This window comes from Bos indicus, chromosome 8 (genome assembly GCF_029378745.1).
Source record: "Bos indicus isolate NIAB-ARS_2022 breed Sahiwal x Tharparkar chromosome 8, NIAB-ARS_B.indTharparkar_mat_pri_1.0, whole genome shotgun sequence".
In the NCBI taxonomy this organism is placed as follows: domain Eukaryota; kingdom Metazoa; phylum Chordata; class Mammalia; order Artiodactyla; family Bovidae; genus Bos; species Bos indicus.
The window spans coordinates 57,431,301-57,456,926 of NC_091767.1; the positions used below are offsets into that span (position 1 = coordinate 57,431,301).

Consider the following 25,626-nt stretch of genomic DNA (forward strand, 5'->3'; position numbering starts at 1 on the left):
ACCTGAATGGTCTAGTGGTTTCCCCTACTTTCTTCAATTTCAGTCTGAATTTGGCAATAAGGAGTTCATGATCTGAGCCACAGTCAGCTCCTGGTCTTGTTTTTGCTAACTCTATAGAGCTTCTCCACCTTTGGCTGCAATGAATATAATCAGTCTTATTTCAGTGTTGACCATCTGGTGATTTCCATGTGTAGAGTCTTCTCGTGTTGTTGGAAGAGGGTGTTTGTTATGACCAGTGCGTTCTCTTGGCAAAACTCTATTAGCCTTTGCCCTGCTTCATTCTGTATTCCAAGGCCCAATTTGCCTGTTACCCCAGGTGTTTCTTGACTTCCTACTTTTGCATTCCAGTCCCCTTTAATGAAAAATACATCTTTTTTGGGTGTTAGGTCTAAAAGGTCTTGTAGGTCTTCATAGGACCGTTCAACTTCAGCTTCTTCAGCGTTACTGGTTGGGGTATACACTTGGATTACTGTGATATTGAATGGTTTGCCTTGGGAATGAACACAGATCATTCTGTCGTTTTTGAGATTGCATCCAAGTACTGCATTTCAGACTCTTTCGTTGACCATGATGGCTACTCCATTTCTTCTAAGGGATTCCTACCCACAGTAGTAGATATAATGGTCATCTGAGTTAAATTCACCCATTCCAGTCCATTTCAGTTCACTGATTCCTAGAATGTCAATGTTCACTCTTGCCATCTCCTGTTTGACCAATTCCAATTTGCCTTGATTCATGGACCTAACATTCCAGGTTCCTATGCAATATTGCTTTACAGCATCAGACCTTGCTTCTATCACCAGTCACATCCACAACTGCGTATTGTTTTTGCTTTGGCTCATCCCTTCATTCTTTCTGGAGTTATTTCTCCACTGATCTCCAGTAGCATGTTGGGCACCTACCGACCTGGGGAGTTCCCCTTTCAGCATCCTATCATTTTGCCTTTTCATACCTTTCATGGGGTTCTCAAGGCAAGAATACTGAAGTGGTTTGCCAGTCCCTTCTCCAGTGGATCACATTCTGTCAGTTATGTGTAATTATTCTAGATTAGCTCTGCTCAAAGTGTGGTCTCCAGACCAGCAGCCTCAAGACCAACTAGAACTTGTCATAAATGCTGATTCTCAGGTCCTACCCTGACCTAGTGAATCAAAAACTCTGAGACTGGGGCCCAGAAATCTGAATTTTAACTAGTCCTCTAGTGATTCTGATGCAGACTAAAGTTTGAAAACAATGTGTCTAAAAACAGGAATCCAACTAACACCAAACCATATAACTCTTTAAGTACTAGGACAACTATATAGCCAGAGAAGCCTTGGCTATCTGGAGAGTAAGTTTCCTGGGGCAGAAAATGCGCCTCACACAAGCTTCATCTTGCTCAGGGAAGCCTGAAACTGTGGTGATTTGATGATTTCATTGCCAAAGGAAGAGTACAGAGAAGACATCCTTGAGAAACAAACAAGCCATGATCTACAGCAGTGGAAAGTATGAAATATCCTTCCTCATGCTCAAGCTGATGGCAGAGGCAACAGTCCCTTGATGGAATTAAACAGCATGCTGAAATTAAGAATTTGATCCCCTCTGTCTGATTTGCTGGGAAACTTTTGGGAAAGTCACTACCTCATTGTGCCATTAGCAAAACTGCAATTTTTAAAATCCCTGTATGAATGCTTTGGAGCCAGCTGCTACTTACCAGTCATGAACTCTTCAAAGAATCTTCAAAGATGGAAAAATCTCTCAGGACTTCCCTGGTGATCCAGTGGCTAAGACTCCATGCTTCCAATGCAGGGGTCATGCATTTGATCCCTGGCCAGGGAAGTTCCATATGCCATGCAGCCAAGAAAAAAAGAAAGTCCCATCTCTTAGGCCACTGTGAGGATTTTTACAATTTATAAAACAGTTCCCTATCATCTGTCAAATAACAGAAACTTTGAAATTTTTAATTATCATATTGATGAAATATTTTGTTATTATGAAATAAGTAGTACTAGAAACATCTGGTAATGAAAAAGGTATTACAAAACCAATCTTACTAGGCCTTCAATTATTATCCAGCAAACTTCAATGCCATGAAAGAGAACATGACAGAAACCTACATTCAAGGTTAAGACTGTGAGTGATAGAAAAAAAAAAAAAGATTAAATAAATATTAAATAAAACCTATTAAAAAGAATAGGGAAAACAATCATTTGCTTAAATTTAGTCATAAATCCTGGTGGCTCAGACAGTAAAGAATCTGCCTGCAGTGTGGGAGACTGAGACAAACAGTGTGGGTTTGATCCCTCGGTCAGGAAGATCCCCTGGAGTAGGAAATGGCTACTCACTCCAGTATTCTTGCCTGGAGAATTTCATGGACAGAGCAGCCTGGTGGGCTACAGTCCATGGGGTTGCAAGGAGTCAGACATGAGTGAGCAACTAACACTTTCACTTTCATACACCTATATACACCAGAGAAATGTGCAAGTTGTAAATATTTCAAATGAAATGAAAAGGAAATTTGGAGAGCTTGGAAATATCACAGGCCACTTTATGAAACTCAAAAGAATAAGCCTGAATTTGGTTCTATCTCCCATGAGGTCAGGAGGACACAGCTTCCCTGAACCTTGGTTACTTCTATAGGGATAATGACAATCATCTCTTGATATTTTTATATGCAAACCTGCTTGCATGGCTCTCTAGATGGATCTGAATCTGTTGAATCCTAATTCACAATCCATTTTTCAAAGCAAGAGGTACATAACCATTTGGCTTACCCAGATTTTAACAATCACATGATTCCATGTTTCCTGGGGAAAAGGGGTGGGGCCTCCTAACTTTATAGTTGGGGAGCAAATCTCCCACTCATAGATGGTGCTCCCAGTCATGCTTCACACACCAGATTCTGATCTTCAAGACCCTGAGATATAGGCATGACTATTTTATCATTCCCATTTTGCGAGTGGAGAAACAATCAACTGGGCAGTCCCCCAAGATTCCGAACCTTGAACAGAGGGATGAGCTCTACAGAACACCTCTTCTGGGACCAGACTAGAGTCTCAACCAAAAGCAAATGGAAGTGGTTTCATCAAATTGAAGATAATTGATGAACTGATAAAGATCTAGACCCTCAGAAAATCCCATGAGAGAAAGAATATTGGGAGCTTGGGAAACCATAAAGCATGAAGGGAGAAAATGCACTAACAGAAAATGGGACTATTTCCTTAACCCAGAATCCCTCCAAATATATTCTCCCTTCTCCATGGGTACCCACTGCACAGGAAGAGACCATAACCCCCAGACTCCCCCGTGTCTAGGTCTCCACCAATGGATTGGTAATGGAAATGACAGAGAAATTCCTAGTCACCTGCCTGGGAGGACACCCTTCCCCTGGACTCCCACTCTTTCCCTCTGGGAAGGAGGACTCCAGTCCCTCTGGAGGCTGGGACTAGAGACCACGGGAGTAACTGTGGATGCCCAGAGCTGACTAATGGCCTGGGTCTCTGGGTCATAAGTGGGTAAGACACAAACCCTTTGTGGTCTCAGAGCCACTGTATTGTTGGGTGCTGTTATAGCAACTTAACCTCTACTCTACTATTACAGAAAACAGGGAAGGTGAGGCAGGAAGGAGAGAGACCAGAAAAGGTAAACAGTATGTTATGAACCCATCAGAGTCTGTAGTATAGAAACCTACTTCATTATACAGGGAAGGGATGAGAGAGAAATCAGCTTCAGTAATTAGGCCTTTGCCATCCACTTAATGAGAAGAGAAAATATTTAACAAACTGTACATAAACACTATTTTGGCAAAAAGTAAACAAAATACTGTTAAGTATATAAAAACAAAATGGTCTGGATAACAAATAAAAAATATTAAGACAAATTGCCAACAATTTGCTGGATCATAAGAAAATAAGGACATTATAAAATTCCTTAGGTGCTATTTTTAAACAGCCAGAAAACCTGGCTTGAAATTATTAACCATGATTTTTTAAAATATAGCAGTAAATAATAGGTATATAAAGAATGAGCCATGTGGCCTTTTCAGGAGGAATCATGCATGGCAACTTATTAAAAGCCCAGGGTTACAGGTTCCATCTAATCAAATTAGTAGAAGCTTGTCCACGAAGATAAAGACCAGACTAATGACAGGCAGGAAGGGCTGCAGCTGTAGGGAAAGCCTTAATGAGAAGGATGGAGCAAAGTGCTGGGTGTGGTTGGCTTAAGTCAATTAATATAATAGATCAAATAAGTATTAATGAGATAAAACCAGCGGGCACCTCACCTTTCTTCTACAGTTTAATGAACTCCACAGCTTTGTGGATATCATGTCTTAGCACTAAACCCAAGTCACCTTCATTTCTTGAAATGTAAAGCCTGTAAAGGGAGACTATAGATTTGAAAGTGCCAGGCTTTCCTATAAAAAAAGAGTATTCTGTCTCCCAGTGAATCACCAAGAAAAAGTAAAGTTTTAATTGACAACCTCGAATCACAAGAGTATCCAAACAAAAGAATGAATCTTGGCTTAAGTCATGTTATGTTAGCTTCCCAAATAAAATCATCATTAATAAACCTTTGGTTACTTATTATTCTTCCTCTTGACTTCCTGATTAACTCAGAAGAGGTAATTAGGTCCTAGTGCAGCAGGAGTCTGTGACCAAATATATTTATAAAACGAGAAGCGCATTTTAAAACTTCCTGTACAAATTTCTGAACTTTGCTTATAGAACCCACACCAATGATTAAAAACAATAATGGAGGAGAAGGAAAAACCACTTATTGGTACTAAAGCCTTTACTGTAATAAACCAAATATATTTACAATTTATACAAATGTTTAACCTTCAACAAAAATACAAAAAAAACATTTCACAAGATGCAAAACCAGGAAACAAGTTCATTGGAGACACCACTGATCTACCAAGGACAGATAGGAGGGAAACCACAAGGAACAGAAAGGTAATCTCGGCAGACCTCACAGAAAGAAAAGGATGAACTCTGCCTGGGCCGGCAGGCTCTGTTCCTGGAGCCTCCAACCCTCACCCCTCTGTCCACGTTGCCTCGGTGCTCCATTTGGTCTAGGTAGATAGGTGACCTTCTCTTGATGTGCTCGTTGCCTCCTCTTTGTAGACGCAAAGTAGTTTTGTGTCAAGGTTTGGAAACAGGTTTTTGTGTTTTTAAAGTTACGACTTTTCTATTTCTACAAATTCAAAACATTTTGGCCCAATTCAACTATAAACATTAAACCACATAATGTTTTCAGTAGATGACTTCATAGACTGTAGCCTTCTTGTCCCCTGAGCCAGTGACAATGTATTTGTCATCCACAGAGATGTCACAGCTGAGCACAGATGAGGACTCTTTGGACTGGAAGAGAAAACAATGGACGTGTGTTTGGTGTGGAATAGAGATGCTCCAGGCCCTGTCCCTCCAAGGCACCTTCACTTCCAGCATCATCAGGAACACTGTAGTCCAACTGTTGCCATTCTGGGTGAGGAGCACTGACTTACCTGGAATATACTAGCTCCATAGGGGGTCCTCCAAGCATTGAGGAGGTTATCTTTTCCAGTACTCACAAACCATTTACCTAGAATTAGCAAAGGAATAGGTAATAAGATCAAAATTCCTGGTATATATTAGCTACCTGAACTTAATCAAACTCAGAGCATTGTTTAATTATGAGCTATCATGCCCAAGGGTGTGACATAAGTAGAGAAGGCAGGTTTTAAATATGGGCTCCATTGTGAACCACCTGTGATCTTGGGTTTAATCAAAGCGGTGGCAGGGACCATTTCAGTCCCATTAGCCACTGGAAACATGACAAGTAGCTTTACACCCAGCACACAGTGGGTCCTCTGTCAATCAATGAAGTTGTTTTCTGTTAGTCTCCTTATGATAAATGGGACTAGAAAGGATTGAATGAGGAATCTAAGTTAAATGGCAGATAGGATATATGGCACATAGAATGTGGTCAGTATAATGTGATAGCTATTAATCCACCCTTCATCTCATGAATAAGTATTCCCCATGAACTTCTCTCATATTCCTCACTGCAGACTGTAATGGTCTGGGCGCCCCGAAATGCTCCCTTCTCTGACCATGGGCTCCTCATCCTGGTCAGTCTACAATGACCTGCCCCATTCTCCTACAAATTCCCACCCATCCCCCTCAGAGGGGTACCTAACTGCCCTCCACCCACACTTCTGATTCTCTTTACTAAAAACAAACATGCGTCAAAACCTTGTATTAGGCAATTTTATCGCCTGCTGACTTTTCTCAAATTAGGGAAACAGACTGAAACAGACATCACTATGCTCTGAGGGACAATTTTAAGACAATAGAATGATTGCATCCAGCTGCTCAGAGAACAACATTTTTTCCAGATATGATCTCCACTGTATTTTTTTAGAAGTATTTTCCATTTCAGCCACCGGCATCCTCCAGTTTCCTTTCAGCTGAACTCACCACAATAAGCGAATTTTAGGGACAGCACACAGCTCTCGTGGAGATGCAGCTGGTACTTGTCAGGTTTGTTCACGTGGAGGACTTCCACGTTGCTGCTCTCCATGCCCACAGCCAGCCACTCCCCAGTTGGGCAATACCCAAGGGAGAATATCTACAAGAAGCAGAGAGGCTCACTGAGTAGTTTGCCCATATAGACCTGGGAAGTGAACAGACAACAAAGGGGAAAACTAGCAAGAACAGGAGGATGTATTAAGTAAAGCGCAGGCTGTGGCCAAGTCTACAGGACAAGCAACCCAACCCAGATAAGTCAAGTGTTAAAGACCTTGAAGGAACAACTTGAGAGAAAGAAAAACAACACTTACTCCATGTGTGATAAAACCAAGAAGTAAATTCCCAGGAACTAATAAAGGTATTCATGTGTGTTGTCTGAAAGGGTTGTCTTTTATAGTTAGTGGTGGTGGTTTAGTCACTAAGTCATAACCAACTCTTGCGACCCCATGGACGATAGCCCTCCAGGTTTCTCTATTCATGGGATTTTTCAGGGAAGAATACTGGAGTGGGTTGCCATTTCCTCCTCCAGGGGATCTTAATGACCCAGGGATCAAACTCCATGTCTCCTGTACTGCACGTGGATTCTTGAAAGCCTGTCTTTTATAGATACTAACTGAAATACTTATGGATGAAATGATACAATGTCTGGGATTTACTTTAATAAACATAATCCAGTGTTTGGAGGCAGGGATGACAGATGAGAAGGGTTATGTGTTAGGAACTGAAGTTGGATGATGGGCATATGGAGTTTATCATATAATTCTCTGTGCTTTCATATATGCTTGAACATTCTCTGTTCTCATATATATTTGAAATTTTTCATAAGAATTTTTTTTTTTTTAATAAAAAAATGTAGACGGAAAATAGAATCCTAACCATAACGGAAACAGGGCTGGAAGGGAACAGGGAAGACTATAAGGAACTCAACAAAATTTTGACAGGGACATGAAATTTAGTTGAACGTATAGTTGCTTTCCATTTCTGTCCTACTTTTCTGAGTCGAATTATTTTTATTACCAAAAAAAAAGTAAATAAGTCATGACAAAATAAAACAATTCCACCATCAGAAAACAGTTAACATGGCATGCACTGTCTTTCCCCAAACAGGCCTAGATTCAGACACTTGACATCTAAATAATCTCCCCAATGCACAATCAAAGTTGCCATTTTCCTATCATTTCAAAACTCCATAAATCTAGTCAGCCATGAGTCCAATTTCTAAGGGATGACTAATAAAACAGGCATCCACTGAGATACCACTGTATTTTTTAAGCTCCCTGATGTAAGTGAAATGAATTAACTTGTAGAGCTGTTGTGATTTTTCTCTACTCCTTGTGACATCCCTGCATATTTTTAAAGGTCTATTTATATGAGAATCAAATCATCTCTCACCCCTACATCAGATGGTGAGAAGATGGACAACACATCAGACCCTGTACTTTCTTCACGGCACAAATTCCTGCAATGAATTCACCGATAAACAAAACAACTAACAAGTCTTTACCTACAGCATTTTAAAAGCCAGTCTAAGTGTTTCAGGGTGATTTGGGGGGTGTGTGTGTGTGTGTGTGTGTGTGTGTGTACCTCAAATGAAAGTCTGGTCTGTTTGTCTAGCGTCCACTCTCCTGGGGGTGAGGGTGGGGGCAGGGTGCCACACACCGAGCACCGTGTGGGTCCCGGGGAGGGACGAGCACACACCTGGGAGGTGAAGTCGTGCTGCTGCAGCTGCCGCCCCTCGCGCAGGTCCCAGGACCGGACCGTGTTGTCCAAGCCGCCCGTCCAGAGCTTGGTGCCATCGTTAGAAATGTCAATACAGCTGGCCCCGTCCGTGTGGCCCTGGAATTGCCTGATAAAACAAACCAGATTGAATAATGATTTCCTGCCAGAGCTCAAGGTAAACACTGTTGTGTTGTTAGTTTTGGACTCGCCGGGCATGTGTCATCTCCTCGGTGTCTGCTGATGTGCAAGATCAAACCAACCTTCTTCCCTCGAGGAGGAGAGGAAACGGCACCTGCAGATTTTCTTTTCCTTTTTTCATGATCCAAGTGCTGAAGAAATGGAATGCTGTTTTAGGTCACCACACAGGAGAAGTTAAATACGCTCCAAGAGCTATTTTTACAAATCTGTCTGGAAGGTGAAATTCCTCCCAGGTCTGGAAAAGTGTTTAAGTGTGAAAAGAAGGGGGAAAAAAAAAGACAAACACACAGAATCCCAAGTGTATTCCTTACAAGCAGGCCTTGCCTCTAACCGCAAAGGCCTGTATCACCACACCACAGACTCGGGGCCCAGGAGCACACCCATTTCCATGAGTGAGTAGCACCGAGATGCCCTTCGTGCCAGCAAAGCATGAGCTCATGTATTGACTCAACCTCGCGTTCTCTATTAGAAAAAGCCCTGCATTAGGAAATCTGGACTCCCAGAGACAAATGGGCATGCCAGCCTCCTGACTCAAACGCACGGGCAGAGAGAGCTGATTGCTGACTGACCCCTGGGCATGGTCCTGCCTGGAATTCCAGCACAAGGCCTTTGTTCTCTTGAAGGGGAATCTCATGCCTCAGTCAATAACCACCACCAAAGACCCAGAGAACACATTTGTGGTTGCCAAGGATAGGATGGGGCGGAGGGAGAGGGATGGACTGGGAGTTTGGGGTTAGTAGATGCAAATTATTACGTTTAGAATGAATAAACAACAAGGTCATACTCTGCAGCACAGGGAACTTCATCCAATCTCCTGAGATAAACCATAATGGAAAAGAATATTAAAAAAAATGTATATATGTATCTAACTGAGTCATTCTGCTGTACAGCAGAAATTAGCACAACATTGTAAATCAACTATACTTAAACACACACACACACACACACACACACACACATACAATGAATCACCACCAAGAATAACCAACCAACAGGGGTCTGCTGAGCACAGATGCTCTGCCAGGCCTCAAGTGGGGCTTGCTGAAGGGAGGGTGATGTAACCCACCACAGGGCTGATGGTGTGGGGGGTCATGGGCCTGGTTTTGCAGACCAAGAGGGAGCAGGCAGGGGAGTGACTGGAATAGGTGAGAGGTGTTCCAAGGCTCGATCACGATGGCAAACCAGGCAGAATCCATGAGAGAACTGCTTGGGAACTCAACACGCAGAGCAGAGTTTCCACTGCCTCTTCTTCCTGTTACCTTATTATTCCCACAGAGCTTCACACTTTAAAGCTGAGCTTGGAATGTAAAGGGCATGGAGGAGAGGATGTGAGCTCCACTGCTGCCCTGAATTCTGAGACAAGATACAAAGCAGTATTTCAAAAGTCTCTCTTCTGAAAACTACTCAGAACTTCCACCATGGTCTTCTCCCCCATGCACCCCAACTCTGTCCCTCAAAGTCCCAGCCTGCATCCAAGGTGTCCCCACTGGTCCCCCAGGCCTACTGTAGTCCTACCCCACCTTTCCAAAGTGCTGCTTTTCCATCTTCAAAAACCTTGTGAAACCCAAGGACCTCCTTTTCATTTCAGCCTCTGAATTCTTATCTCTGGAACTCATGAAATACCTGTACTCCTTGAGAACAACTGTTTCTCTGGGGACCTAAGCACATAGCTGGTGCTCATTTCTCCATCCCTCCATCCACCCATCTCAGCTCTGCACTAAGGCTCCTAGAAAGCAGCTTTTAGGGCTGTTCAGAACGTGCTGGGTCACAGACATACACAGATATTCAACAGACTCTGCACTGCCCTGTCACACAGGGTGGCCACCAGCTGCATGTGGCCAGTCCAAACAGAGAGATGTGTGAGGCATGACCCCATCATATCCAACAGGTACTTAAGCCCCAGGGGCTGGCACAGAGCAGGAGTTCAGAGCACACGAGAGGGCAGGGTGCCCAAACCCCTTTGCAGCGCCTCCATGATAACATCAGGATAAAGCACAAGTGACAGGGGTTAAACAGATGAATACTTGAAAAGCACTTCAAATGAATATTTTGAAAGTGTATTTATTAAGTTAAAAAAAAAAGCAGAAAACAAAGAAAAAATAACTAACAATCACTAGGCTAGAAGTTTGAAGTGGCTGTTGGCTCTGGCTCCAGTTGTTCACTTTGCTCATTCTGAGCTGCCCAGAGTGACAAAAATAAAATAAAATAACTGCAGACTGTCACCCACATGCAGGGACAGAGCCTGGTGTGGTAAGACTTGGTAGATTTCTACAGAAAAGGCTGAAGAGTGAGCCGCTTTAATGAGTTCCATGCTCTCTTCCTTCCCTCCAGCCCGTGGCCTGGAAGCATGGAGGGAGTTCTGCTTAAGTAACCTATGAGTCTAAAAATGTACCACACGCAATGTTTCTAAGTGAAGATGAACTGTGACATGAAAGGGCAAAACATAGGCCCATTCTGCTTTAGATGTTTAATCACTGCTTCCTTTATTTATTTATTCATTTATTTTTTGGGTGAGTTGGGGGCTACTCCCTAGCTGTGGTGCATGGGCTTCTCATTGTGGTGACCTCTTGTTGCAGAGCACAGGATCGGTAGTTGTGGCGCATGGGCTTATTAGCTGCCCCATGGCGTGTGGGATCTTCCCAGACCAGGGATCGAACCCATGTTCCCTGCAATGGCAGTCAGATTCTTAACCACTGGACCACCAGGGAAGTCCGGTGCTTCCTTTTCAAAAGGCTTTTCTCTAACATCTCTGACATGAGCATCAACTTGGCCAGAGGGAGGGAGCTGGCCAGAGCCGAGGAGGGACACAAAGGTGGCAGATTCCAGGCAGCTAGGCTTGTTCCTGGGGGAAATGACCCCTGGACAGGGCTTATTTAGTTATTGAGAAACACTGCTACTTTAAAACCATTTTGTGGGTTAAATTCGTGGAATCTCTTCTAATGTTCTTTTGTTGATTTTCTGTTATCCTGTATCAGTTGGTTCCTGTTTGCACATATGAGGTTCCAGGCAAAGCCAAAAACATCTAGCGTTGAGGACCTTTTGTACCTCCATCTAATCCATGGTATTCTGCCCCTTGGCAAAGGCCAGGGATGTTTTTTAAACAAATCTGGCATGAAGAATAGGAACATTAGGGAGGTAAATACAAAGTCTGGGTGACACCCAAGCATGGCAGCAAGAGTGTAAGCCCCTGAGGGCAGCGACACGGTCCTGACACCCCGTTCCAAGCCTGGCCTGTGTGGGCTGAGAACTTGGGGGCAGGCAGAGAAGTAGGAGAAATGGGGGGAGGGGGCCTTTCTGACCCAAGGAGCCCCAACTTAGGAAACCACCCCCGCTCACCTCACCAGCGTCTGGTTGTGCAGGTCCCACACAGCAATGTTGCCATCGCTGCAGCACGAGAAGCAGACCTTGGAGTCCGGGCTGATGGCCAGGGCGTAGCAGGCGGGGGCCGAGGACGTCAGCTCTGCCTTGATGCGCGGGGTGGGAGCCGCCAGGTCCCAGATGGACAGGGTACTAGCTTCCCCTCCCACTATGAGAGTGCAGCCATCAGGGAGCAATTTGCAGGAACGGATGTAGTTATCCCTGTTCTGTGAAATAAACATAATTCAATTGTTATAATGCATGACCAAGCAGTAACAATGCTATGTTCTCTAACGGCTATCTTGGTTGTTGACTTAAAAAGTGGTATTTCACGGACACTAGCAAAGCAAGCAGTCTATGGTAAAGATCCGGGTCTGATGGCCACTGGCTCCTTCAGAGTAGTAAACAAAGCCACCTCAAAGGACTGCTCAGTGCATGTGAAGGCTCACATATAACTCCCACTGCTGCCTAGTTTCCTGCTGAAGAGACGAAACTGAGACCATCAGTACATGGAAGGTGGGTATACATGTACTTCTCTATGAAAAAAACCACTTTTCAAAGCTAGTTTAGACATCTTTGACCTCATTACCCTGTTATTTACTATTTGCAAAATGCAGACTTGCTGCCTGGGTTTTGGTTTTCATTACTCTTAAGTCTCTCTGCCTAAGGCTTGTACCGTGTCTTCATTAGCCAGATGTATCCTTGTCTGGGAATTTAACACAGCTGCTTTCTCCAGTTGTAACCTGGCTGCTGTCATATTTAAGCCTTTCAATCCAGAGGCCAAAGAAATCAACAAAAGAAGGCATCTATCTATCAAAACCAATACATTAGAAAGGAAGGTGAAACCTAAAATGACCCCCCTGCCTCTGCCACCACCAACAAAGAAGTAACCGCATCCCCAACAGAAACAGCCAAAGTCTTTACTGTGCTTTAACCATGGCCTATTGTTCAAAGAGGAGAGAAACTGTAACCAGTGTGATTTCAAAAAAATGAGTGTTACAGAACTCTCCTACTACCACAGAATGTTAAGTTGTTTAAGTATGTTTCCTCATGTTTCATTAATAGATATATGTTTAAGTTATTTGATTACAAAAATAAATCAAGGACTATCCCAAAGATCCTTTTCATCTCAAAACCATAGTCTGTCTTCTTTTTGGAAACACCCTCTCCAGAATCCTTGCTGTGTGCCCTGCAGGCTGTGGGTCAAGGACCACAAGGTAGCCTATAGTCTGCCAAGGCCAATGGTACGTGGTCTATGAATGGGTACTGTACATGGGTACTCTGTAAAGGACATGTCCCAACATGTTCTATGATCCCTAAAAATGCAACATGGTATTCTCTTACTGTGGGAGTGGGGGTGGGGAGGTGGCATAGGTGCTTGAAGGGAGCACTCCCTCCCACCCCACCACCCCCATTCTGCTGATGGCTGCCCTGATTTCGTGCAGTGTGATCTATTAACTCTTTCCTGAAGTTAAGGTCATAAAACTCAGCCAGATCTCCCTGAAAACACAGCCCCTGTTCAGAATGGTTCTATGTCATGTTATCAAATGTTTACTCTTCAATATTTATCCAAAGGCTGCAGGGAAATTAAAAGTGGAGTGGAGTACAGGGCTCAGAGTCCAGGCCTAGCTGCCCTCCATCCATTAAACGGGACACCCCCTTCTGAACACACATTCAAACAAGAACAGCTTCTGTAAACTACCGTTGAAATATTTTTTTAAGAGAAATCCATCAACTCTGGGATTTAACCACTGAAATAGCAACAAATGAAACCTTCACGCTGAGGGGAGAGGGTGGGGAGAGCTAAATGGCTAACACAGGAAACAGAATGGGCTTCCATTTCCTCATAATGGGAATAAAACCCAGGCCCCGACAGCGATTTCCTTATTGCGTCTCCAAGGGGAAATTACCCTGGTGCACCGGTTCCTTCTCACTCACCAGACAATCGAGCTGAGAGACGGGGCTCTTGTTGCCGGGGTGGCTGATGTCCCAGACCTTGACGCAGCCCTTCCCACCCGTGTACACGTGTCGCGTGGGGTTGCTGATGGTCACCGCACACACCACCTCTCCATGGCTCAGGGTGTTGATCTGGCGAGCGTGTCGGGGGATGCCAGGGCCGATGAGGGCATCTGGGGGGAAGGGGACGGGCTGCATCTGACCATCTGCGGTAACGTGGAAGGAGTATGCGCTTTTGGAGATGGGATGATTAGGGAGAAGAACATGAGAGAAGACAGAAAAAATATTTATCATAAAGCAATTAATCATTACCACAGTATACTTCTATGAAAAAGACAAAGGAAAGATTCTTGCTCTGCTTTCCTTTTGAAAGCAATAGAAGTTGAAGTGTTTATTGATGGAACAAATGAAATAAATAATAGCCAAAGTCTAGGGTTTAAAAAAATATATATATTGAATAAGATTTTAAAATTTTATAAAGATTTTTAAATTGTGCTTTATTTCATAAAATAAATTCCTTCAAAAGAACACTAAATGTACTTCCAAATTACCATAAAATTCCTCCTTCTATGTACCTAGTATAATTGTATGATTTCTTAGTACAATTTAAAATGATTATTTTTGATGCTTAAGATGAAGCCCTTACGAGCTCATAATAATTACACATGGTACAGTATATTTCAAAATCAACAAACAAAAACAGCTTTCTAAATGTACCAGTTTAATGTTTGGACTTAAAACTCTTCTGCATAATTGACATAAAATAATAAAAGAGAATGTCTTAAGTTAAATAAAGACTTCAAGTTTCCTCCTCAACTACCTCCCTGTCTACTTTGGCCACAAAACACAGTTTTATCAAAGGTAGCAAAGCTCCCAGTAAAAGATGACTCCTCTCAGCTTTGCTCTGGCCAGGTATGCCCACGTTCTGTCTGATGAGATGTAGGCAGAAGCTGCTGGGTAGCACTTAGTTCATAACCTAAAAGAAAGGGAATCTGGGGGATATGGAAACTGTCTGTACTTTCCATACAATTTTGCTGTTAGCCTAAAATTGCTCTAAAAAATAAGTTTATTAATTAAAAAAAAAAGAAAGAAAAAGAATTTAAAAAGAGGGAAGGGAGTGTGCCTTCTCTCTTCTTTCCCTCTTTTCTGCTAACTGAACTATAAGCATGATGACTGGAGCTTCCGTAGCCTTTTTGGGTCACAACATGACTTTGAAGATGGAAATCAGTTGCTGAGGGGCACAAAACAAAATGATAGGGTGCACAAACCCTGATGACACTATGGGGCTGCGACACCTGCCCTGGGCTGACAGCCAGTATCTTTTATGGGAGAGGGAAATGAACTTCTATGTTTTTTTGGCTATTATTTTCTTCCCTGTTAAAAACAGACAAATACCTGTATTTAGTTAATACCTAATCCCAATGTTGGCACCCCACTCCAGTACTCTTGCCTGGAGAATCCCATGGACAGAGGAGCCTGGAAGGCTGCAGTCCGTGGGGTCGCTGAGGGTTGGACACGACCGAGCGACTTCACTTTCACTTGCACTAATCCCAATGTACACTTGTTTCTAAACCAAAATCTTAAAGCATATTTTTTCTTTAACAATCTAATCTCTTAAACTCCAAGCACTAATATATTACAGATACTATAAAATCTCTACAAAGTAAAGACCCTGTAGGGGATGGAAGAAATAGGAGTGATAATATTTCCCACCCACATCTGAACTAGGCACTTTGAAGCCCACCGCTTTCACTTTCTTCTTATTCAGAGCATCACTTGGTAATCTAGAAGTGCAACATTAAACCTCTATAAGTCCGAACACATAAACAACAAACGAAGTATGTAGGGTTTTCTCCTTCCCATAACGCTCTGGGGTAAGTCTGGGCTCCTTCTGGAACTTATCATTGGCACCTTGAAGTCCCTTAACAGATTCTAAAGACCATGGGTATTAAATATAGAACTTAAATTTTCATTTCAATGCTAACTCAAAGTTTGAAAAATAACTAAGCATGCACAAAACTGAAAACTGATACAAGATATCAGGTTTCTACCTGCTTGCACATAAAACCCATATAACTTCCTTGAAAGTTATGAAAGCTTGAAAATAAAATATCTGTCCTTATTTTTCTTCTATAAAAACAAAGTATCAAATATATGAAAAGATTTCTCCTTAGACTCTAAGAATCTTAGAGTACAAAAAGGCAAAAGGAATCTTAGATATGTTATCTCCTGGCAAACTGGTTCCAATAACTAATATTAAATGGCTATTTGGCCCAAATCCTTAACATTACCCTTAATTTGAATGACAGAATACACATGATGGGAACTGCACAGAATGTCATAGGAAATAAATATGCAAATAAAACAATTATAGATCAAGGCACTTATGTCACTAGACCACTAAATCTGTATTTTTTAATTGAAATCTAATATAGCATTATGTAAGTTACAGGCATATAACATGAGTCACAACTTTTAAAGGTTATAGTTCATTTATAGTTATTGTAAAATATTGGCTATATTCTGTGTTGTACAAAATATCCTCGTAGCTTATTTTACACATAATAGTTGTGTCTCCCTACCCCATTTGTCCCTCCTCGCTTTCCTCTCCCCACTGATAACCACTAGTTTGTTCCTACATCAGTTAGTCTGTTTCTTTTTTATTATTAAATCTTCTATTTTTTAGCCCACAGTATCCTTTGGTGTTGTTAGTCCTTATCAGGTCCACATGATGTTTCAATACATGCACATTAGAATTAGTTGAACCTATGCCATTTATTCTGGAGAAGGCAATGGCACCCCACTCCAGTACTCTTGCCTGGAAAATCCCATGGATGGAGGAGCCTGGTAGACTGCAGTCCATGGGGTCACTAAGAGTCGGACACGACTGAGTGACTTCACTTTCACTTTTCACTTTCATGCATTGGAGAAGGAAATGGCAACCCACTCCAGTGTTCTTACCTGGAGAATCCCAGGGACAGGGGAGCCTGGTGGGCTGCTGTCTATGGCGTCGCACAGAGTCGGACACGACTGAAGCGACTTAGCAGCAGCATGCCATTTATTACAGGGTATTTGGGGTTGGAATCAAAAAGCATTGTATTACTGCCCTTGAAGATAAGACCACAAGAGCTGGGGTTGAAGTCTATCTACATTCCAACTTATGTGACCCAAATACCAGGCACCACAATCTAGGTCTGAAGATGACACATGAACGGTGGTCAACATGGGGAGAAAACTTGCTTCTTAGAGCTTTCTGTAATTTCTAAAGAGTTACGGCAGATGTGAGGGTTAGCTTTTCTTTTTGCCATAAATCAAGGTGGGCACTTCCAGGTAGGCAGTTTCTATCAGGTGCCATTTTAGCAATTCTGGATTTTTCAGTTCAGTTCAGCTCAGTTCAGTTGCTCAGTCGTGTCTAACTCTTTGCAACCCCATGAATTGCAGCACACCAGGCCTCCCTGTCCATCACCAACTCCCGGGGTTCACTCAGACTCACATCTATCAAGTCGGTGATGCCATCCAGCCATCTCATCCTCTGTCGTCCCCTTCTCCTCCTGCTCCCAATCCCTCCCAGCATCAGAATCTTTTCCAATGAGTCAACTCTTCACATCAGATGGCCAAAGTACTGGAGTTTCAGCTTTAGCATCATTCCTTCCAAACAACACCCAGGGCTGATCTCCTTTAGAATGGACTGGTTGGATCTCCTTGCAGTCCAAGGGACTCTCAAGAGTCTTCTCCAATACCACAGTTCAAAGGCATCAATTCTTCAGCGCTCAGCTTTCTTCACAGTCCAACTCTCACATCCATACATGACCACTGGAAAAACCATAGCCTTGACTAGATGGACCTTTGTTGGCAAAGTAACGTCTCTGCTTTTGAATATGCTATCTAGGTTGGTCATAACTTTCCTTCCAAGGAGTAAGCGTCTTTTAATTTCATGGTTGCAGTCACCATCTGTAGTGATTTTGGAGCCCAGAAAAAAAAAGTCTGACACTGTTTCCCCATCTATTTCCCATGAAGTAATGGAACCAGATGCCATGATCTTAGTTTTCTGAATGTTGAGCTTTAAGCCAACTTTTTCACTCTCCTTTTTCACTTTCATCAAGAGGCTTTTTAGTTCCTCTTCAGTTTCTGTCATAAGGGTGGTGCCAATCTGCATATCTGAGGTTATTGATATTTCTCCCAGTAATCTGGATTTTTAGGGGAAGGAAATTTTATCTGCTTCCCCTGGAACTCGGCTTATTATAGAGTTAAATGTTCCAGATTAAAACAGATGCACAAAGTACAGACGGAGAGCTGTATGCTTATCTTTGGGAGATACCCACCTCTCTCCCAGGTGTCCTCTTCTTTAAACCACACAGGAGGTCTGTGATCATCATACTTAGGCAGTTTTAAAACTGATTCACAGTGCAGTGAACTGCTGCCAGAAGCTGTGAACATTCGTCCATCCCAGGGGAAACCCATACGGATGTTAATACATGAGTCACAGGGGGCCTCAGAGGAAGCTGGCGCTGCCCGCTGTGCTGGAGAGCCTAATCAAATGAACAGACCCCAACGAGGCACAGAGCAGGTGTGGCTCACAGAGGGAAAGATGGAAAGGAAAAACCAGGGAAGCAAATGAAACAGCTTGGAATCTGTTATTCACCTCCAGGAAGAACATGAGTGTCTTTGAGAAAGCCCACTTCAATGGCACATCCTAACAATGTTGACAAGGTCCCAGAAGTAAACTTTGCCTTTTACTGACTGAGAAACTAGGAAAAGTAAGATCAATTAGGAGTGGGTATTTATAAATAGATAGTGTACATTTATAAATACTTCTCATGCCTGAATTTAGAAAGAGACCAGCCACAAAAGAATGCATATGGCATGACCGCATTTATAGAAGTTCACACACAGGCAGGATTTACCTCTGGTATTAGAAGTTGGGGTGGTGGCTCCCCTTGAGACTGGAAGAGGCATAGATAAGGTTTCTTGGGTGCTCTTTGTGCAAGTCACTGGGCTATACACACGTGATTTGTGTACTTTCCTATACATGTGCCTCTATTTTTAATGCTTGGATTCATGGGAGGGAGGCTCAAGAGGGAGGGGACCTGTGGCAGAAACCAACACAATATTGTAATTATCCTCCAATTAAAAATAAAATTAAAAAAAAATAACTTGGATTTGTTTATTCAAGAAAAAGAGGAGGGGCTTTCCTGGTGGCTCAGTGGCAAAGAATCCACCTGCTGATGCAGGGGACACAGGAAGAGCCTATGTGCCGCAGCACAACCAAGCCCGTGAGCCTGAACTACCTGAGCATGAGCACCTAGAGGCTGTGCTCAGTGACAAGAAAAACCACTGCAATGAGAAGCCTGAACACGGAAACTAGACAGCAGCCCCCACTCGCCACAACTGAAGAAGGCCCACACACACCAACGAAGATCCAGCACAGCCAAAAACGAAGAAAGAAATCTTTAAAAAGAAAGAAAGAGGGAAGAGGAGGACTCCTGACCACTGTAGGCTGGGTCCACAGCCAGGTTGACAGCCCAGACCCTGGATTTAAAGGGACATGAGCTTCAGGGGCCCCAGTTCACAGCCTCACAGACTATGGTCTTCCTAAGGGGCTTAACTACCTGCAGCCTATTACGTATCTGTTTCCTGATCGACAAGATAGAAATAATAATGAAACATAAGGGCCTCAGGGATGGTAGTAAGGAAAAAAAGGGCCAGCAGCTGCAAAAGTGCAAAACACTTAACACTGTGCTTGACACCTGCAGGGGCCTTCAGGAAATGACAGCGTAGATACTAAATACCCATGACTTAAAAAGAGGAAAGTGAGGCGATGTTGAATCCAGGGCTCTTATCTTGACCAGAGGACAAGTGTGACAGCCAGGAATGCGGAAAGGGAGGAAGGCGTGGGGTGGGAGCCAGGAAAGCTTGTGGTGATGGCGAGGCCACGAAAACCAGGATACCCATAAATCCTAAAAGGCTATGTGGGGAGACAGCACAGGCAAAGACGAGTGGAGGATGTTTGGAGAAAGCACTGTGGCCAACTGCGGGGTGGAAATGAGGAGCCTTGGGTGGTGGGGCCCGGTTAGGGGCCATCTACCCACACCCCAGAGCCTCAGAGCTGAGTCCCCAGACCCGGCTGTCTGAATCAAGCACTTGCAGATCAGGATCTAATTCTGAAATCTGGTGGCAGAACTGAACAGAAAAAGGCCCACTGGACATCACAGATTTAAAACCTGAATGAAACTGAACTCTTTTGGAACCAGGGACTCTTTACTCCTGGGGCACACAGCAGAGATGGAGGCACCCTGAGTCCCTGCAGGTGCTGCAAACTGGGAAATGGCAGCGTGTTTCCAGGAAGCAGGTGGTTTCCCTAGCAGACTGGCCCCTGTTCATAAAACTACACTGTGTTCCGTAGTCAGTGCTAGAGTTGTGGGCTTGCTGGAAGTAGGCAGGGTCCAGCACACAGTAATGAAGAACCAGGGACCCTGGCGATGAAGGCTGTGGCCAAGACCCTGCTGCCTGTGGACTTGGCCCTCCTGAGCGAGAATTTCTTGCTGTATTAACAGGTATCAAAAAAAAATCTGATCAGATCAAAACCTTCACTCACTTTTTATGGCTCACCAAGCCTTCACAATTGAGTGCCTATGAGCTTCAGTTCATATGACCATCTTGTAGCCTAAATTCCTAGCCGTGTGGCACAACAGGCCATTCCCCTAAAATATCGCACACTGTCACATCCCCACATAGTGCACAAACTGTTCCCTCCTGCTTGGAATAGCACTGCCTCCCCTTCAGTGCACGTCTCCTCCCCACTCTCGCGGCTTGCCTCGACTCCCCAGGTGCCATGAGTCCCTTCCCAGTGCCCTGATTCAATATAAATCGGTATCATGCTGGGGACGACTGCCCACAGTTATATCTGTCTCATTCCCGAGTCTTCTGGGGACAGGCGGGATGACTGCACCAGCGAGCATACAGCTGGTGCTCAGTAGAAGAATCCGAATGTCTCACCTCATTAATTGCTACCTAATCACTTACGAATCGAGGCATGAAAGACTGCTCCAGTAAGGAAAGTGAGCTACAGAAAGGTGGGGAGTCCACTTGGGCTCTGCCAGCCAACTTTCCCATAAAACTTATACTAAATGTGCCTAGGAGGTGGTTTCTCAAAGGGGAGAGGTATTCCCAGAGATACAGAGCTGATGAAGAGCAGAACAAGAGGCAATGAGAACAACAGTAACTGTGAAATCCACAGGCCACCCCATCAGCAGAACCTGGTGGATGAGAGACCCCTCAGACATCAGCTGTGGCGGAAGTTGCCGTGGGTCACGTGTGACAAGCTGGTTCCTGAGTCTGGGTACTGAAGAGCATACGGTGAAGCTTAGGAAGTGAGGGGACCCAGGCCAGAGTTTCAGTTTAGTCACTAGTGAGATGTGGAGACCATATAGAAGTTATCTGGGTTGCATTTCCCTATTTTTACAGCGTGCTGTGACAAAACATACCCTGTAAATGTGACTGCTGAGGTGTGGGGGGAATGATGTCATGTGGGAAAGTACTTGCAGGAAAGTAGGAAGCATTATATAGATTCAACCTTTGGTTCCCATGTCACAGGAGACAGCTCGCCATCCCTTCTTATTTACAGAGGAGGGAAAGCAGGACAAGAGAGCATGCATAACAGGTTCAACTCAGCTCATACAAAGGAGGGGCCAGCCAATCACAGAAGTGGGGCTCTAACCTCTACTTCACTTCCAAGTCACCACCTTTGACACTCTCGCCTCAAGAGGGATTGTGGGGCCCACCAGGATGGAGACACCTTCCTTACACAAAAAGAGAACACCAGGCATCATCCACGTGCTTCATGAAGGAGCCCTGAGGGCTGAGGGCTGTGGCATCTAGCTCATTCTAAGACAGATGAGAACAATGTTAAGTTATGATCTTGGATGATGCTCCCAGCCACAAGAACTAGTAGAGTGAAGGTGGTGGCTGGGGCTGTTGGGATGTGGACTCATAAGAAAATCAGAGCCATATTATTCTAAGATTCAGAGGGGGGGAAGTCCTCAGGTATATAATTCATCTACTAATGATAAAAATCTTTCTTTGCCAATCTAACAAGCTCTACCTTTAATTTTTTTTTTAGGGTCTGCATGCCTAGCTTATAACATCTGTTAAATCCTTTACTTCTTTCACAGGATTTTCTCAGTTTGGCCTCTGAGCATCCTCCCAAACAGTAAACATGCAGATCAAGGTGCAGTCCTCACCCCACTTGAAGATAGCATTTCTACATCAATGGAGGGCTTTAGTAACAAAATACAAATAGAGGACATTAAACTATTAAGATGGGAGACTTTTCCCCTTATTTAGTTGAATACACAGCTATCCTCATATTTTAAAAAGGGGAATGCAGAACTTCTTAAAATAGATATAAAAAAAATTACTAGACAAAGTAATGAAGAAGAGATGGTCTAGCTGATACACCAGAAGTTCTCTGATCAAAGTCTGCATTTATGATTCTAAGGCCCTACTTTCTCCATCAATTAAATTTTTCCAAACTGTAAATGTGCTGGGGCAGCAACAGGGCTCCTATGCAGGACAAGATACAAACCAAGAGACACGTGGACAAAAAGTAAGACAAAGACAAGTTTAAAATACAGCCACTTCAAAGCTCCATTTAAAAGTCCTAGCAAAGGAACCAATCACTGCAGGTAAATAGCAGCATTCACTTAAGAGATAAGACAAGCTATGTCTAGTAAGCTGAAAGCCATTTCTGAAGAGGTAAAAAGGGAGAGAAAAGGAAGGGACGATTGTCCAGCAGCTAAACATAACTCAGATCAAAAGGAAAGGACTTACACTTCAATATAAACCTAAGAAATTAGGGACACAGTCCTAGACCATTCAAAGGTAGAAAAAGAGAAGTTAAACTCAAACACACATGGTGACAATATAGCACAAAATAAGCATGTTCCTTTATGCACTTAATAGACAAAAAAAAAAAAAAAAACCAAATATCATAATAAGTAAAAAAGGGCAGGGGCTGAATTGATTTCCAAATCCACTAAATAAACCAAGTGTGGAATCTAGACATGGTCAGCACAGGGATCAGAAGCAAGATCAGGAATGGACAGGAGGGAGAGGGGACTGGCCACAAAAACGTTTTCTCAGCTAGAAGCTGGATGGCCTTTTTCAATGCTGCAAAACATATTTTCTTAAGAGGCAATTTTACCCCAAATGTAGTTTAGATTTTCTCTTCCCATTAGGCTGCAACTCCAAAAAGGTAGTTTAGAAGGTTTATTTAAACACTAAACAAGTGGGTGGAAGATTTCTCAATTACACGTCTAGCATTAAAACACAGGGTGAGGGAACTTGGAACTTAGCTGGAATCTTGAGTCAAACTATTATTAGTGTGAGTTACAACTGACCTCTAGATGTTACTGTATGAGGCAAGTAGACCTTGGCCCCAAGTATTTGTGGGGAGGAAAGCGGTGCCCTTAGGCCAGGAAAAAAACATCTTGAGAGGAGGGAGGCACAAAGTATAACAAAGATGTCAATCTGTCTAAACTTCTTCTAGGTTTCTTTTTTTATCAGTGAGCTCCACAGAGTTCAGGGAATAAATTTCCTAAAACTCAAAGTAAGTTCAAATTAAGTCGACAAAACGCAACAATTAAATTTCGCCTTGAGGATTTGGAAACACAGTGAGAGCAACCGCTTATAAATCAGCATTGCATGTCTCTAAAATGCAAACTGCATTCTCCCTTGGAAAAGGATGAATCATACGGCCTTACACAATCCTGGGCTCATCCCCCACCTTGTCAACGCGGCAAGTATTTGTTTACTGGCTATCAAGGCTCAAGGGGACAAGAGGACTTCAGAAGCTTTAATTGTAGTGGGGAAGAAGCAAATAGAGACAGGACTTGTACACATGGTTATAATTCAAGGCCAAAGTGTGGAAAGTGTCACAAGACTTACAAGGGGCTGGTGGAGAGAGATCATATGTGGGACAGGCATCAGCAAAGGCTTCTGGGAGGTGGCAGCAGCCTGAAGTGGTCTTTAAATTAAAGAAAATATTTCTGCAGGAACAGGTAGAGACAAGTTAGAGAGGAAGTTGCTCCAAGTAGGAGGAGAGCCATTCACGGAATACAAGGTTATCCCATTCAGCCAGAGCATGAGATGCAATGCATATGGGACATGAGGCTGGAAAAACAAGCTGAGGTGACTCTATCAGAGGGATTACATCAGGAGATTATATGCACCTTTTGCAGATTTCTGAGCAAGAAACAGATAAGATCAGATAAATATTTCATTACAGAAAACTCTTGCCACAATCTTGGTGAGGATTTTAAAAAATAATAAGACTGGGTAAAATGGAAAGCATCAAACCTAAAGTCTGAGTACAGATGTAAGAAATGGGATGATGCCTTCAACAAAAAGAAGTCAAGAGAAGTCAGAAGTGGGAGAGAGAGAAAAATGTCCAGGTTGGTTGGGAAAGCTACTGAGATCTTAGATCACGCTGACACCAGAACAAGTACAGAATAGTGGCAGTGTCATGCTCTTTGATAAGAAACAATGAAAGGCCACAGGGCCTTTGCATATGCTGGTTTCTCTACCTAGAGGCTTCTGCCCTTCCCCTTCAAACTCTTCAAGAATTTTCCCTTAACCCTCCAAATGGGATCAGGCTTTCAGAGTTTCAGAAAACAATACTCCTCTATCACAGTTCTTGTTATTGTTGTTCAGTTGCTAAGTCATGTCTGACTCTTCGAGACCCCATGGACTATTGACTATAGCACAACAGGCTCCTCAGTCCTTCACTATCTCCCTGAGTTTGCTCAGATTCATGTCCAATGAGTTGGTGATGCTATCTAATCTTATCCTCTGCCACCCCCTTTTCCTTTTGCATTCCATCTTTCCCAGCATTAGAGTCTTTTCCAATGAGTCAGCCCTTAGCACCAGGTGGCCAAAGTACTGGAGCTTCAGCTTCAGCATCAGTCCTTCCAATGAATATTCAGGGTTGATTTCCTTAGGATAGACTGGTTTGATCTCCTTGCAGTCCAAATGACTCTCAAGAGTCCTCTCCAGCACCACAATCCAAAAGTATCAATTCTTTGGCACTCAGCTTTCTTTATGGTCCAACTCTCACATTCATACATGACTACTGGAAAAACTATAGTTTTGACTATATGGACCTTTGTTGGCAAAGTGATGTCCCTGCTTTTTCAAATGCACTCTAGGTTTGTCATAGCTTTCCTTCCAAGGAGCAAGCATCTTTTAATTTCATGGCTGCGGTCACCATCCACAGTGATTTTGGAGCCCAAGAAAATAAAATCTGTAACTGTTTCCACTTTTTTCCCCTTCTATTTGTCATGAAGTAATGGGACTGGCTGCCCTGATCTTAGTTTTTTGAATGTTGAGTTTCAAGCCTCTTTTAACTTCAGCAAGAGGCAATTTAGTTCCTCTTCGCTTTCTGCCACTAGAGTGGTATCATCTGCATATCTGAGGTTGTTGATATTTCTCCCGGCAATCTTGATCCCAGCTTGTGATTCATCCTGCCCAACATTTCGCATGATGTACTCTGCATAGAAGTTAAATAAGCACGATGACAATATACAGCCTTGTTGTACTCCTTTCCCAATTTTGAACCAGCCAGTTCTTCCATGTAACTTTCTAACTGTTGCTATTTGACCTGCATACAGGTTTCTCAAGAGATAGGTAAAGCAGTCTGGTACTCCCATCCCTTTAAGAATTTTCCAGTTTGTTGTGATCCACACAGTCAAAGGATTTAGTGTACTCAATGAAGCAGAAGTAGATATTTTTCTGGAATTCCCTTGCTTTTTCTATGACCCAATGAATACTGGCAATTTGATCTATGGTTCCTCTGACTTTTTTAAACTCAGCTACTAGAAATGGAAGTTCTTGATTCAAGTACTGCTGAAGC

The 25,626-nt window shown here is 43.2% G+C and overlaps 1 protein-coding gene across 9 annotated transcripts in view; it reads right to left on the reverse strand.

Annotated features, from left to right (window-relative positions):
• Positions 1–4,749: 4,749 nt before the first annotated feature.
• The window catches only part of LOC109562985 (TLE family member 1, transcriptional corepressor), a 91,776-nt gene continuing 70,899 nt past the window's right edge, over positions 4,750–25,626 (reverse strand). For all 9 annotated transcript variants that reach the window (XM_070794703.1, XM_019966112.2, XM_070794702.1 and 6 more), the window contains 6 exons: positions 13,701–13,950; positions 11,742–11,989; positions 8,187–8,334; positions 6,438–6,588; positions 5,483–5,559; positions 4,750–5,339 (listed from right to left, as the gene is read on the reverse strand). In XM_070794703.1, coding sequence (XP_070650804.1) covers positions 5,232–5,339; positions 5,483–5,559; positions 6,438–6,588; positions 8,187–8,334; positions 11,742–11,989; positions 13,701–13,950 — 982 coding nt within the window. In that variant the 3' untranslated portion in view covers positions 4,750–5,231. The remainder of the gene's footprint in view (positions 5,340–5,482; positions 5,560–6,437; positions 6,589–8,186; positions 8,335–11,741; positions 11,990–13,700; positions 13,951–25,626) is intronic.